At 55.0% G+C, this 16,211-nt stretch overlaps 1 protein-coding gene across 1 annotated transcript in view; it reads left to right on the plus strand.

Annotated features, from left to right (window-relative positions):
* Positions 1-16,211, plus strand: part of PRDM15 (PR/SET domain 15) — a 68,043-nt gene that overhangs the window by 14,357 nt on the left and 37,475 nt on the right. The window contains 4 exon segments of the mRNA XM_053903050.1: positions 6,451-6,496; positions 7,059-7,152; positions 9,108-9,261; positions 11,494-11,746. Coding sequence (XP_053759025.1) covers positions 6,451-6,496; positions 7,059-7,152; positions 9,108-9,261; positions 11,494-11,746 — 547 coding nt within the window.

The raw sequence follows: 16,211 nt of genomic DNA on the forward strand, positions 1-16,211 counted from the left end.
CAGGCTTCCCTCATCCCGCAGCATTTCCGCCCCTCTTGGTGACGTGTTGACCCGCGTGTCCCTGGCACGGGGTTGGGCATCTCTTCCTGTGCTCGTTTGTGGTTTATACATGTTCTTCGGTCAAGTGTCTTTTCCTGTCTTTTGCCCATTTACTGATTGGATGGCTCGCATCTTACCGTTGGGTTTTGAGAGGACTTTGCGCTTCCCGGGTAGGGACGTGGGGTTTGTGACGCCGCCGCTCAGTCTTTAGCTGGTCTTGTTACCCTCTTCGCACTGTCTTTTCTAGAGCAGAACTTCAAATTTTGATACAGTCCAATTAGTTCTCTTTTTATAGACTACTCTTTTGGTGACAAGTCTAAAAACTGCCTACCCTAGATCTCAACGATTTCCTCCCCTGTTTTTCTAAAACATTTACAACTCTATGCGTTCAGTCTGGGACCCATTATGACTTAATTCTTGTGTAAGGTGTGACAGTGAAGTTCATTGCCTCCCCCACCGCCACGCGCGCTTGCTGGGAAGGCTGTCCTTCCTTCGTGAATTGCTTTTACGGGTTCGTCAAAAACCAGTTGAACACATTTGTGCGGGTGTGTTTCTCGATTTCCGTTGACTTGTGCGTCTGTCCCTTCCCCAGTACCAGCATTCTCTTTACTGTAGCTTAGGATTCAGCTTGAGACGGGGGTATGCCGGGTCCGAACTTGAGACTTCTTCCTCAAGGCTGCTTTCTTTTTTCTTTTTAGATTTTTTTTTTAAATTTTTTATTTTTTTAAGTTTACGTTCACATTATCCAGCATCTAGTGCAACAATGATTTCAGGAGTAGATTCCCTTTTTTTTTTTTTTTTTTTTAATTTTTTTTAACGTTTACTTATTTTTGAGACAGAGACAGAGCATGGACCGGGGAGGGTCAGAGAGAGAGGGAGACACAGAATCTGAAACAGGCTCCAGGCTCCGAGCTGTCAGCACAGAGCCTGATGCGGGACTCGAACTCACGGACCGCGAGATCACGACCTGAGCCGAAGTCGGACACTCAACCGACTGAGCCACCTAGGCGCCCCGTGGAGTGGATTCCTTAATGCCCCTCCCCCATCTAGCCCATCCCCCCTCTCACACTCCCTCCAGTAACCCTCTGTTTGTTCTCCATATTTAAGAGTCTCTTCTGTTTTGTCCCCCTCCCTGTTTTTATATTGTTTTTGCTTCCCTTCCCTTATGTTCATCTGTTTTGTCTCTTGAAGTCCTCATATGAGTGAAGTCCTATGATATTTGTCTTTTTTTTGACTAATTTCATTTAGCATAATACCCTCCGGTTCCATTCACATAGTTGCAAATGGCAAGATTTCCTTCTTTTTGATTGCTGAGTAATACACCATTGTGTATATATATGTGTATATATATATATATATATATATATATATATATATATATATATACCACATCTTCTTTATCCGTTTATCCATTGGTGGACATTTGGGCTCTTTCCATACTTTGGCTGTTGTCGATAGTGCTGCTATAAACATGGGGGTGCCTGTGTCCCTTTGAAACAGCACACCTGTATCCCGGGGATAAATGCCTAGTAGTGCAATTGCTGGGTCGTAGGGTGGTTCTATTTTTAGTTTTTTGAGGCACCTCCGTACTGTTTCCCAGAGTGGCTGCACCAGCTTGCGTTCCCACCAACAATGCAAAAGAGATCCTCTTTCTCTGCATTCAAGGCTGCTTTTAACAGCCGGCATCACTGGGGCCCGCCTGTGAACTCCAGTTACCACAGAGAACATTGGTCCGAGATCACCTACCCCCCCCCCCTCCCCCTTACATGCAGGTAATCCTGGTCTGAGCCCAACTGACTGACGTTCGTGATAAATTTGGTTTCCTGCTGCTATTACTGTGGTCTCCCGGTGACCGCAGCCGTGGTCCGTCGGTTCATGCAGTAGGGGTCGTGTATGCGCTAGAAAGATTTGAGGCGCTCAGACTTGAGGTGCGTCAGAATAACCTGGAGGTTCGTGTGCACGACATGCGAGGACCCATCCCCGACGGTCTGCTTCAGCAGGTCTGGGGATGGGCCCCGAGAATTTGCATTTCTCAGAAATTCCCAGCTGCTGCCAGTGCTGCGGTTTGCCGGTCCGGGGGACCACACTTGGAGAATCAGTGACGTGAGGTCAGTTTTCCCAGGATTGGTGGTTACAGTGGCCAGATCTCACACTCAGCGTCTTTGGTCGTTTTCCCTGAAACACTATCTACAAATCCTCGGTCTGGGGTTTCTCACATGCCGTGGACGTCCGGAGATTGGGCTTGGCTGGGACAAGGTACAAAGGAACGCTCCGAGCGCTAAGGGGGTTTTGGGAAGAGAGCGCAGGCTGCAAGGTGCCCCCTTGCTTCAGGCCTGACTTGCTGTCCAGGGTGGCCGTGACCTATTCTCTTGGCTTTAAGGAACCATTTTAGAGGCTGTGTTTCAGGGATCAGATGCTACTCATCAAGGATGTTCTTTCCAGGGCCTCGAACATTTGGGTGTACGAAGACCCAGTGTAATCAAAGGCTAAAGCCTCCCGTTGTTCCTGCCCGCTCTCATTTTCTCCCTGCGGCCGTTGCTAAAACCGAGTCGGCTGGGTTTCTCTCCCAGCAGGTATGCTTGGAGGGGCCGCTTCTTTGGGGACACTCTGGACAGGAGACAGTCTGCTTCGCCTCCTTTGAGGGGAGCAGAACAGAGGGGGGCGCCGCCAGGGGACAGGCAGCCCCCCGGGCTCGGTGGACCTAGCCCGAGGGAGGCACCCTGGTCTGGGCGCCCCGATTCTGACACGTTCTGTGGGGACCCCGTGTTCTGCCTGCCGCGATCCTGCAGCTTCCAGCAGCTTCTTCAGAGCCTGCCCTTGCCTTTGCGGGACCTTCGCGGGTTGTGACAGAGCCTGCAGGCAGACGGGCTGTGAGGCTCCTAGGGGCGCTCCAGGAACTCGTTAAGGCAGATTTCCATGCGTTTCTTCTGCCTCTTCGTCCCTCTTCCCCTTCTGCTCGGTGACCAGCTGCTGCCCCCGTTCCAGATCGGCCCCCGACCACACCCACGGTACCCGTCAGCCAGGAAGCCCTGAGTTACACTTGCCAGGGCCATGGGAGACACCTTTTTTTCCCTTAAGTGGGTGCTCCCAGGAGGAGAAAATACAGATTTGGAAAAAATAAACGCCCTGGGTATTGATCCTTGGCCCTTTAAAGGCAAGTTGGAAATCCCATGCCCCTGCCTTGTTTCCTCGTCGCTGACTCACTCTTCCACAGTGAAGTTTGAAATTCTCGTCTCAGCTCAAGTAAACGTGTGTTTGGCGAATGTGAGTTCCCATGTGGATGTTGCATTTTCATTCTTCAAGCTGCTGGGGATAGAAATGGGGCAGAGGCCACGTGAAATGGGCATTCGGGAGGCACGCTTTCCCAAGAGGGAACCTGACAGCACAGAGGGGCCCGCACAAGAGGTGGGGGCACAGGAAGGGTGTGCTGGGTTGGCTTAACGGGGGCTGGAGGAAGCGGGAGAGGAGAGGAATTTGTGTGTGTGGTGCGTGCTGGGGGTATCGTACTTTTTGCTCCCCCCAAAACTGCACGAGGTGTGCATTTCTTTTAGAACACATTTATTTTAGGGGCGTCTGGCTGGCTCAGTCGTTTGAGCATCCGACTCCTGATGTCGGCTCAGGTCACGATCGCACGGTTCGTGGGTCCAAGCCCCACGTCAGGCTCTCTGCTGATGGCACAGAGCCTGCTTGGGATCCTCTCTCTCCCTCTTTCCCTGCCCGCCCCCCTCAAAATAAATAAATAAACATTTTTTTAATATGAAATTTATTTAAAAAAAATAAATAAATACGAAATTTATTGTCAAATTGGTTTCCATACAACACCCAGTGCTCATCCCAACAGGTGCCCTCCTCCCTGCCCATCACCCACCCTCCCCTCCCTCCCACCCCCCATCAACCCTCCGTTTATTCTCAGTTTTTAAGAGTCTCTCATGGTTTGCCTCCCTCCCTTTTCCCCCCTTCCCCTCCCCCATAAACAGTTTTTAAAACAGAGATGTTTTCCTTGAACTCTGATTGAAACATTGAAAAAAGAATTTTTATTTTCATTCCAGTATAGTTAACATACAGTGTTGTATCAGTTTCAGCCGTATAGTGATCCCACCGTTCGATCCGTTACTCAGTGCTAGGCATCTAAGCGTCCCCTCAATCCCCATCCCGTTTGTCTCTACCCCCGCCCCCGGTGACCATCAGTTTGTCCTCTGTCATTAGGAATCTGTGCTTTGGTTTGTCTTTTGTTCTTTGTTCGTTTTGTTTCTTAAATTCCATGTACGCGTGAAATCAAACGGCATTTGTTTTTCTCTGACTTGTTTCACTTAACGTTATATATACTCTCTAGGTCCACCCGTGTCATTGCAAATAGCAAGATTTCATTCTTTTTATGGCTAATATTCCATTGCATATGTATATATCTATATATGTATGTACGTATACGCATGTAAATATATATGCATGTATACATAAACACCACATCAGCCGATGGACATTTGGGTTTCTTCTGTGCCTTGATTATTATAAATAATACCGCAGTTAACATAGGGATGCGTATCCCTTCAAGTTAGTATTTTCATATTCTTTGGATAAATACCCAGTAGTGGAATTACTGGATCATATGGTAATTCTGTTTTTAATTTTTTGAGGCACTTCCAGACTCTTCTGGAGACCAGTTTGCATTCCCGCCAGCAGTGCACGAGGGTTCCTTTTTCTCCACATCCTCACCGACGCTTGTTGTTTCCTGCGCTTTTTACTTTAGCCCTTCTGACAGGTGTGAGGCGACAGCCCACTGTGGTTTTGATTTGCATTTCCCTGATGAGTGATTTTGAGCATCTTTTTATGGGTCTGTTGGCCATCTGGACGTCTTCTTTGGAGACATCTGTTTATATATTCTGTGCATTTTTTAACTGGATTATTTGGTGTTTTGAGTGTTGAGTTATGTCAGTTCTTTATATATTTTGGACACTAACCTGTTACTGGGTATCTTCTCCCGTTCTGTAGGTTGCCCTTTAGTTTTGTTGCCTGTTTCCTTTGCCGTTGTAGAAGCTTTTTATTTTGATGTAGTCCCAGGGGTTTCTTTTTGCTTTTGTTTCCCTTGCCTCAGGAGGCACATGTAGAAAAGTGTTGCTGTGGCCAGTGTCAGAGACATTACGGCCTGTGCTCTTTTCTAGATGTTTATGGCTTCAGGTCTCTCATCCATTTTGAGTTCATTTTTGTGTGTGGTGTGGGAAGGTCGTCCAGTTTCATTCTTCTGCATGTTGCTGTCCAGATTGCCCAGCACCCTTTGTTGAAGAGACTGTCTCTTTCCCATTGGATATTCTCTCCTGCTTTGTTGAAGATTAGTTGACCCTATAATTGTGGGTTTATTTGTGGGCCTTCTCTTCCGGTCCGTCGATCTGTGCATGTCTCCTTTTGTGCCATCGCTATACGGTTCTGATCACCACAGCTCCGTAGTATGTCTTGAAATCTGGGATTATGGTACCTGCAGCTTACTTTTCCTTTTTCAAGGTTGCTCTGGCTGTTTGGGGGGCGGGGGGAGTTGTGGTTCCCTACACAGTTTACGATTGTTTGCTCTAGCTCGGTGAAAAATGCTGGTGGTATTTTGATAGGATTGCATTGAATGCGCAGTTCGCACGTTCCCGACTGCTTCGGGCTGTGTAGACGGTTCGACAGCGCTTGTTGTTGTGGCTCGTGAGGAAGGTCTTCCCATTTGTGACCTCTCCAGTTTCTCTCATCCATGGTTTGTGGTTTCCAGAGTGCAGGTCTTTCCATGTGGGGAACGTTTTTATTTCCATTTTGTAGGTCAGAGGATCTGGGCCCTAGAATTAACGTGTCCAGATCATCCCTCAAATAAGTGGGGTCCTCGCCTCCGCTGCCTGACCTCACACGCTCGACAGAAGACAGAAGAAGTGACTGGTCTGCTGGAGGTCTGGAACGTTCTCGTCCTCTGTGCTGTGTGTTGCTCGTGGGTGTGCCTGGCTGTCAGGCACCCGTTAGCGGCTAAAGGAAGACAGAGGTTGTCCTAGACTTAACTGCCCTTGAGGAATTCACAGTCCAGTGAAGGAGGAAAGAGAAATGGAGGTGACAGTGTGAAACCAGCTCTTAAAAATGGTGACCCTTGTACTTTACAAATGGAAACCCGTGGCTAGTATAAAAAAGATGGAAAGTCCGAGTTCAGAAAGATGTCCTAATCTAGAGGCCATTACAATCAATCGCTTTTATTAAAAAACATTATTTTAGGGGAGGAAACCTCTCAAAGCCCCCAGCCTCATTACAGTAGAGGGGATCTCGCTGCTTGGTGCCTTTAAAGCCCAACGTAAGGTCCGCGCACAAGTTCGAGGAACCTTCGACAGGGTTGGTCTTCAAAACTTGCTTTGGCAAAAAAGCTCATCGTTAACAGCCTGGCCTTTGTTTCCCCGACAGGTGTCAGAAATGGCCGAAGACGGGAGTGAGGAGATCATGTTCATCTGTAAGTAGTCCGTGGCCTGTCCGTGGGTGCAGTGGGGCGTCGCACTGGCCGTCTGGGCAAAGCCACGTCCACGTTTTGTTTCCACAATACAGAAAAGCTGCCGCTGTTTGAGTGGACATGACTTTGCTCGCTTTACGGAACACAGTTGATTGCGTGGGAAGTGCCCCCGCAGGGGTGTGTGGTTTTAAAAGGATCATCTTTCTCAGAACTTTGGGCCAAGGGCACTTTGCGGGGGGCGGCACTTGATTCAGAAAAGGAAGCCAGGGATTCGTGACACGTGAGGTTTCTAGTAAGCAGGTTACGTTGGTGAATTTTCACTTATTCTCACTCCTTGGTAGATGTTGTTCTTTGTCACCAGAGAGGTGACCGCACACTTTGAAATGTGCCACAGAGCAAGGCCTTTTCCTTGGGGGCCACATCCTGAGTTTGCACCGTGTTCACACTGCCGGGGGAGGGGGGGGCGAAGCGCTGTAAGTCGCCCCCCTCGGGCAGGGGGCCTGCGATGTCCCCCAGGTGTCCCCTGTCGGCTCCCTGTCCCCCTGACACTCAGTGTCTGTTGCAGGGTGTGAGGACTGTAGCCAGTACCACGACTCCGAATGTCCTGAGCTGGGCCCCGTGGTCATGGTCAAAGACTCCTTTGTGTTAAGCAGGGCAAGGTGAGTGCTACCTCGGGCTGTTTTTACAGCGCTTCCTGTCAGGGTTGTCTGAACGCCGCCGTCTCTGCATCTGCAGAAAGGAGAGCTCTTGGAGGGTTCCCGGACCCAAGTCCTGCGTGGGGGTCCCCGCACAGGACCAGGCAGTTCTCGGACACCAGGGGTGTTCAGCTCTGACACCTGCTGGGAGGAGACAGCAGGGGGCCCCACAGGCTCAGGGCTCAGCCCCACAGGGCCGCCCCACCCCCCACTCCAGACGCCAGCCGCGAGCCCCGGGCTGTCCTCTGTCCTTGTGACAACCACGCTGCAGACTGGAGGCTCCAGCGGCCTCCTCCTCGGAGGCTTCTACATCGTTAGCGTGGCGCACAGAACTCTGGGAAACCCTTACCGTTTCTGGGTTATTACAGGATGTGATTAAGTGGGATGAGTGAACAGCCAGATGAAGAGATGTGCAGGGTGAGGCCCCCGGAGAGGGCCTGGAGCTTCCCGGCCCCCTGGCCCCGGCACCACTCACCGCGCCCCTCCACCTGTTCACCCGCCCAGGCATGTTTCGAAGGCTTCCTAGTGAATGTCTTGTTCTAGTTCCGTGCTCCCAGGGGCCAAGCTGGCCGAGACACGGCGTGGTGGCCGAGGAAGAGCCCGCGGGCCGAGGCTGCAGGTTTCCCCGCGGCCCGAATCTCGGTCTGCCATCTGCCGATGCCCACCGTGGGCAGGGTGGGCTGCGGTGGGGCCCGGGCGGCGAGGGCAGGTAACAAGGCGAAGCCCTCAGCGCTTCTGGAAGAACGCTGGCAGGTGGAGGGAGGAGGCCCAGTGGCTCTGCTGTTCCACATTTCCGCGTGGGGGCCGTGTCGCCCGGGGGGGCCGGAGCGAGGGCTCTGAGGGACCGCCCGTTCACAGCCCGGGTCTGCAGCTGGTTGAGCTGGGACAAGGCCTTCTCTTTTCCGTACCTCGGTGGCCTCATCTGCAGAGTGGACAGAGTAACGGTACCCGCTGCAGACGTGTGGTCGGGATTGTAGGTACGGTGCCTGGCACACGGAGGTGCCATTGTTACCTCGCTGCTGTTTCTAGAAGCTTCCCAACTGGTTTTCCTGGCATCTTTATTTACTTTTTCTCAGTGTGACTTAGCTTCTCAAAACAGAGGACTAGTTTTGCCTGAAGTGGGGACCCTGCCGGCTCTCCCCGAAAACTTGCACTGGTTGCCTGTTGCCCGTGGAACTCTGGCAGCAACTACCAGTCCCACAGTGGGTGCCCTCTGTGGGGGCCTCCTGCCCTGCAGCCCGGCCTTCTGCGTGGTCCTGCGAGGGGGCTGCTCTCCAAGCGCCCTGGTGTCTGACCCGCTCCTGGATGTGAGTCGGGCTTACCCAGGCCTTGGCTTGTGCTGGGGTTCCAGCCCACAGGCCTTCCTCTTCCCGCACCCCATTCTTGACACCCTCAGTTTAGGCGAAAACATCCTCAGTGCCACTGGCCCGTTCAACCTAATGGAAACGCTTTTCTGGTCCTTGGAATGCCGTGGCACTTTTCCTTTTCTCGTGGTGTCTCAGCATGGAGCTCCCCCGCCCCGCCGCCGGGCTGTGGGGGTGGGGGGGGGGCAGTGAGAGCTGATGCCCTTCATCTCCGTTGGCCCATCACAGCCCAACTGGCGCCGTAGTCGTAGTGGCTTGTCTCTTGGGTGGGGATTTCAAACACATCCCTTAGTGAATGTCCCACCCCCCACCCCCGCCCCGTGTGTGCTCTGGGTGGGTCTTGCCAGGGCTCTGGGGTTGCTCTCCAATGGCTTAGGCTTTTAAAGAGTCGGGCGGCCTTCCCCGCCTCTGTCCATGGTAGGCTCTTTATCAGCCTCGAGGACGGTATTCCAGCGAGAGCGAGCTTTGGGCCCTCTTGACCGCCTGTCCCCGGTGCGAGTGGCTGTCCTCAGCCGGCAGCGCTCCGGGACTGAGGGCCTCCTGTTCCATTTCCAGATCATCCCTTCCCTCCAACCTGGAGATCCGGCGACTAGAGGACGGGGCTGAGGGAGTGTTTGCCGTAACTCAGCTCGTCAAGCGAACGCAGTTTGGTCCATTTGAGTCGAGGAGGGTTGCCAAGTGGGAGAAGGAATCTGCTTTTCCGCTGAAGGTAAGGCCGGGGCCGGCGGGGGCTGGGAGCGGGCGGGCATCTGCCGGCCGCGTAGGGGGATCCGCGAGTTCAGGGATCGAGAAGTGTCTTCAGACAGCTTTAAAGATCATCGTCTCGCTTACTTCCAAGACAACGTTTTCTCTTTTCACGTTAGTTTGTTTCGTTTTCAAAGGTTTGTTTTTGAAGGGGAGAAGGGGCGGGGAGAGAGGGAGGGAGAAGGCCCAGCAGGCTCCACGCCACCGTCAGCACAGAGCCCAACTCGGGGCTCAAACCCATGAACCGTGAGATAGATCGTCACCTGAGCTGAAGGCGGACACTTAACCAGCTGAGCCACCCAGGCGCCCCTATTTTAGTTTGTTTTTACATTCTAAAAACATCAGAGTTAAGCTAGCCTTTTGTAATTTCCAACCTTGCCAAACGTCGAAGAGAGCGTCATTTGAAATGTGTGCGAGAGTAGAGCCCGAACACTGCCCTTCCTTCCCTCACGACCTGGGCTGCCTCGCGGCCGGCGGGAGGTCCCTGGCAGGGCCTGGGCAGCCCAGGCACTTCCACACCCGCACACCTCGAGTGGCACTTTGCACAGCGCTTTCGAAGGGAGGGGGTTCTGTTCAGGCAGCGATAAGACACTGGAGCGAAGTTTGGCAGCTCTAAAAAGCCCATCAGACTGAGAAAAGGCAGCTTTTATGTGAAATTGGGAAAAAACAGACTGGCTGCAAGTCGCAGGGAGGACTTCGACCTCTTGAAGGAAGACAGGTGGAAGGTCACGAGGCCACGGGACCCTTGTTCTGTCCCCGCCCCTAGCATGTGCCTCCAGAAGCGTCTGTGGCACCAACAGTGAGGACAGGGTGCCGGTCCTTCGCGATTGCCCGCAGCGGCAGACTCCTGCTGGAGGCCCGTCACAGGGACGCGGGTCTCAGGACACACAGGAGACAGATGGCCTCAGGTTCTAGGCAGTTCTTGGAAAAGTTGAGCTGACTGGGCAGATTGCAGCAGAATGGAGAGCACGGAAAGCTGTTAGATTTGTTTGCAAACAAAAGGAAAGAAAGCGAGGTGGTTACGTGAGAAGCCTGAGGACAAGCCCCGGAGACCACTGACTGTGTCCTTCTCCGGACCTGGGGCTCGTGGACGCACACAGTCGCTGTGGGCATGTGGTCGGGCTGAGGCCCCTTTGGAAAAGTCCTCTGTGCTTGCTTTGGCTTCTTTCAGTGACTCGGTTGTCGAGGTCTGTCTGACATCTAGTTGTTTCCACTGCCGCATCAGCATCGAGCACGGGTGCGGCCGGGGGTGTGGGGCGGGTGGAGGCTCCCCGAGAGCGTACCCCACACCAGCCAGGGGTTCCAGGCACCTGGTGGCCCCCTCTGCTTCCGAGGGCTCCGTCCTCGGAGGGGGCCTTCACCCCGTTAGCAGTGGGGAGCGCCCACAGGAAAAGCCCAGGAGAGGGAGACAGAGGTTCCTACAGCAAGGAGGCAGTGGTTGCGTCAGAAAAGATGCAAGCAAGACCCTTTTCTCCTCGTGTGGTTACTTGGAGCCTCGGAACGTTTGAGTCTCTCCCCCCCGTTCCCATCCACCAGTATCTGTGCTGCTACAGGTGCGGGTGCAGCTTATAGGACTGACTGACGTTACCGGACACGCTTGTAACAGAGGCGGGGAGGAACTCAGGTGTCCTGGTGCCCACCCAGGACGTACGCGTTCCCCTTTCCCACTGGGCCACACGCAGATTTCCGGTGTCCGGATGACCCCGGGACCAGGTGTAGGGCCTACGTGTCACCCAGAGCAGGTGGAGTGCTCAGGTGTCCCAGTGATGTCTGGGCCAGGGGTAGATCTCAGGTGCCCGGGTGATATTCGGTCAAGGACGAGAGCTCCATCATCCCGATGCCACCTGGACCGGGAATACAACTCCTATGTCGTTATGGCCCCTTGGAAACCGATTAGAACTTGGGTGTCCAGCCGCTGCTCCTGGACCTTGAGTAGGCCCGGCGTGGCCCAGTTCCCATCTGGCCGTGCGTGGCTCTCAGGCCCCCGGTGACTCCCAGAAGCAGGTTGTGTGCGGAGCCCGATCTGGCCTCCGGTGCAGCACTTCGGGATTGGCTGCCCAGCACACTCCCGCCACCCCACACGCACACACACACACACACACGCACACGCACACACACGCACCCGCACACGCTGACGTGCAGACGGGCGGATAACCAGTTCCTTTCCCGGCCCCTTGGCGGCCGTGCCCACCCTCAGGTGTTCCAGAAGGACGGGCACCCCGTGTGCTTCGACACGTCCAGCGAGGACGACTGTAACTGGATGATGCTGGTGCGGCCGGCGGCGGGGCCCGAGCACCAGAACCTGACCGCCTACCAGCACGGCGACGACGTCTACTTCACCACCTCCAGGGACATCCCCCCCGGCGCTGAGCTGCGTGTGTGGTACGCGGCCTTTTACGCCAAGAAGATGGACAAGCCCATGCTGAAGCAGGCCTGCTCCGGCGCCCACGGTACATGCCCCCCCCCCCCCCCCCCGTCCCGCGTCCGCCTCCCGCCAGGCCTCGCTGTCGGGACCCGGGCCCCTGGCTGCCCACAGGCGCCTTGTGGTCGAGGGGGAGCCGTGCGGGCTGGGCGTGGGGAACAGAGGGGGCTGCTCTTGACCCCACGTGGTTGGGGCTCCTGTTCTGCTTGTCAGATGTCTGGGCCCGCCCCTCAGCCGGACACCGGCGGGTGGAACGTTCTCCCTGGGAGATCTGGGCGCTAGGGCACGACGGGCGGAGATCATCCCCGCCGTCCTGCTAGCTGGGGCGACTGTCTCTGTTTGGGGCAGCGGAACGGAGCACAGAGAGGTTAGGGAACCTGCCTTGAGCCGCACCGTGGGAGGTGGAGTCAGGATTCAGACCCGGATCTGGCTCCGGGGCCGGTGCCGGCCTCCTCGCGGCGGCCTCCTCCTTGGGGTGTGTGCTCACGTGCGTGTGTCCGTGTGCGAGTGCACGCCCACGTGTTCCAGGAAGGACCTAGCGAAGGTCGTGTGTGTGATTTGCCCAAATCCGGCGGCCCGTGGAACTTCCGTCCGTCCTGCCCAGTAGTGAGTCCTCGCGGTGCAGCCTGAGACCACGCGAGGTCACCGCCAGTGCGGCACGTTTGGCCTATGAGCTCAGCGGATCATAGCCTCACCTGAGCCGCCAAGGGCGGACGCACCTGTTGTTGCCACGGTTACTTGCTGGGGGGGGAGAAACAACCCTCTTTGCCTCTGACCCCCCACAGCACAGGATTCTGACAAAATGGTTTCCTGATCCCGAGCCCGTCGTGACACGAAGCAGCTCTGTAGAGTGAGGGTCTTCACATATGTGAGGTTCTGGTCTGTGCCGTGTGGTTGAGTTCCCCCCCCCCCCCCCCCCCCCGCCCTGGTGGAACCCTTCTGGCTGTCCCTGTGCCAGCAGCCTGTGAGGAGACGAGTCCGGGCGACTGCCCACACCAGGCACCGCAGACCGTAAGCAGCAGAAATGGGTCGCCTCTCAGCCCTGGAGCCTGAAGTCCAGGAGCAGGTGTTGGCAAGACTGGATCCTTCTAGAGGCTTCTCCCGGCTTCTGGTGCTGCTAGCGGCCCTTGGCGTTCCTCGGCTCGTCGATGCATCACCCTGGTCCCTGCCTGTGTCCTCACGTGGACCTCTCTCCCCCGTGTCTCTGTGTTCTCTCTTAGAGGGACACCGGTCGCTGGACTTAGGGTCTGGCCTGCTCCAGGGTGACCTCATCTGCCCTTAGTGGCACCTGCAGAGACCCTATCCAAAGCCTGCAGGAGCATGTGAATTTCGGAGGGCCACCCTTCCACCCACCAGGGGCTGGGGGTGGTGGAGTGGGTGGGAGCCACTGAGGATGTCCTCGGGGAAAGTCTGTGGGGGCCACTCGGCCAGATGGCCTGCACTCTGGCTCCGTTGGCAGTAAAAGGCTTGCTGCCTTCACAGAGATATTTACGGGGTGTTATGTCGATAGTGAAGGGGGCAGGAGGAACTTGGAGACACCCACAGCTTTTCACCCAGCTGCTCCTAAGCCGTCTGCTAGGATTTGCTGGAACCGGGTGCCTGGCCTGGCCCCAGGGAGGACTGAGGTGCCCGGCCGGGCTGGGCTTCGCTTCCGGGCACGGCGTGGCCGGGCCCATCGGCGCTGTGCAAGGTGGCCGGGGTCTTCCCGGTCTGGTTTTCTCGTGTTCAGGTTTCCTTACGGCCTTGTGCCCCTGGGCCAGCCAAGCCCGCACATCGGGGTTTGTTTTACCAGAGGCTGACCTTGTCAGTCCTGTCCTGCCTGATGTCTCACCCCTCACGACTCTCCAGGTCAAAGTCAGAGCAAGGTGGCTGCCCTCCTGCCGGAGTTGCAGGGCCGTTTGCTTTTCCCCGCGGGAGAAGCCTCTCATCTGGAGCTGACATTGAGAAGGTGCAGTTGAATGAAATGAGCCCAACCAGACAGCTCCCTCCTCGTTTTGTCCCGGCCGCCCTCCCTGGGGAATCCTGAGTTGACTGTGGTCGTCCTCCGTGCGTTCCTTCTGAGAGCCCGGGACACGACTGTAACCATGTCAGCATCAGTTGGCGGGCACGGTCCCCCTAAAGGAGTATTTGATTCGGGCAAGCAGATAACCAACTCAGGCACTCGGAAATTCCAGAAATACCTTTGATGGTTTTTCAGTCTTCGTTTTGGGAGCAATGACAAGCAGGTATTTCCTAGAAATGTCCTGAAAGTTCTTGACCGCTGTTAAGGGGTTGGTTAGTTGGCGTCCTTATTTCTTACACCTGTTGGACGACGACTTCGCTCAGGCAGTGCCGGGAGCTCCCCAGAGGACGCGTAACGTCTGCTGTTGTGCGTGGTGCCTGTGGTCGGTCGGTGACAGCGCCACCACTGGGGCCTCCCACCAGCCCCTTCCCCAGGAACCCCTTCTGGCACAACGGAGCCTCTAGAACCCTGCTCTGGGGCTGCACACCTTGAGTGCCTGGGACCCTGGGCGGTCTCGGGTGTGAGTTCTGGACGCCTCACCTGGTTGAAGCCATATGTTGGGACCCCACCACTGCCCGATTCTTAGACTCTAGTGTGGGTGCCGAGACCTGTGGAGAGGGGCCTGGAACGTACAGGAAGCTGGGCCTCTGCGTGATTCTGATTGGCCAGGTCCGACAGGTAGGGAGAGGGCTTAACCTCTCCTCCCACCACAGAGGCTTCTGGTCTGCACACCCTTGAGACCGCTGCAGTGCAGGGGAGGGAAGGGGCCTTTTGTGGCCATCACTGTACCTTGGGGCCAGTGGCAGTGGGGCCACGCAAGGTGAATGGGCCTGAGGGACCATGGTGTGTTCTAGAAGAATCGTGCTGGGGGCCAGGGCACGAGGAGCTGTCTGCCCAGAAGTTATTCAGAATCTTTCTCCGTGAGCATCAGAACTGCTAAAACTCACCAGTTTCATTCTATCTCTTTCAGATTTGCTTCAAAATGTATCTGTTGTAGAAATCAGCCAATTTTGTAGACGGCACAGCTGTGGTCCAAACACAGCAAAGTCAGAGGAGCAGACACACTCTTTTTAAAAAACAAACAAACCAACTTTTACTATTTTTTCTTCCTGGTAGTAAATTTTCTTTTCTCATTTTTTCTTTTCTTTTCTTTTTTTTTAATGTTTATTTATTTTTGAGACAGAGACAGAGCATGAGCAGGGGAGGGGCAGAGAGAGAGGGAGGCACAGAATCCACAGCAGGCTCCAGGCTCCGAGCTGTCAGCACAGAGCCCGACGTGGGGCTCGAACTCACGAACCCTGAGATCGTGACCTGAGCCGAAGTCGGACGCTCCACTGACTGAGCCACCCAGGCGGCCCCTTTTCTCATTTTTTCTTGAGCTCGCAGTACGGTTGATTTCTTTTCTGTGCACCAACTGGGCCTGGGGACCGTTGACGGAGGCCCGGGAAGCATGTGGGTGTAAATGGGTGGGCTCGAGGGGCTCAGGTCGGCTCTCGTCACCGGATGTTGTCAGCAGATTTTTCAAAACTGCTCTTGTAATGAGCAAGGTCGAGTATAAACACACTTAATCGCATTTGGGGAACTTTCAAGTCCCCATTTTAATGACCCTGGCATTTTTGCTGGCATCTTACGGTACGTGAGAAAAATGAGCACGGCTCACGTATGGTTTACCTACATTCAAACAGCAGTTTTCGGTGTACAGCTCAGAGTTTCGACAGAGGCGTGCAGTTGTGTAAGCCGTGCCACCGTTGAGATAGAGAGCATCCTTATCGCCCCTGCGGCTCTGCGCTGGAGCCCCGGCCCCTGCCCCTGCCCCTGCCCCGTCCGTGTCTTCTGCTCCTCAGAAAGGCCCTGCGTTCTCACGCAGGCGAGGTCCTGCTGTGCGTGGCGTTCTGTCGCTTGCTTTCGTTTCCCTGTGGGCTTGTAACTCATCAGGCCTTCTTCTTCTTCTCCTTTTAAATGTTTGTTCATTTTGGGGAGGACGCAAGTAGGGGAGGGGCAGAGGGGGGGATGGAGGATCCAAAGTGGGCTCCGCGCCCACAGGCTTGTGGCAGAGTCCCCAACGCGGGCATTGAACTCATGAACCGCGAATGAGATCAGGACCTGAGCTGAAGCTGGACGCTCAACAAACTGAGCCACCCAGGAGCCCCCGTCTTCTCTTTTTAATGTTTATTTTGAGAGAGAGAGAGAGCGGGAGAGGGGCAGAAAGAGGGAGAGAGAGGATCCGAAGCAGGCTCTGCGCTGACAGCAGTGAGCCTGACACGGGCTCGAACTCACGAACCACGAGATCATGACCTGAGCCAAAGTCAGACGCCTAACTGACTGAGCCACCCAGACACCCCTTGTCTTTTTTTAAAAATGTTTATTTATTTTGAGAGAGAGAGAGTGCAGGAGAGGGACCGAGAGAGAGACAGAAAGAGAGAGAGAGTGCAGGGGAGGGACCGAGAGAGAGACAGAGAGAGAGAGAGAGAGAGAGAATCCCACGCAAGCT

The sequence above is a fragment of the Panthera pardus genome, unplaced genomic scaffold, assembly GCF_024362965.1.
Source record: "Panthera pardus isolate Hobbes unplaced genomic scaffold, ASM2436296v1 HiC_scaffold_16, whole genome shotgun sequence".
NCBI lineage: Eukaryota > Metazoa > Chordata > Mammalia > Carnivora > Felidae > Panthera > Panthera pardus.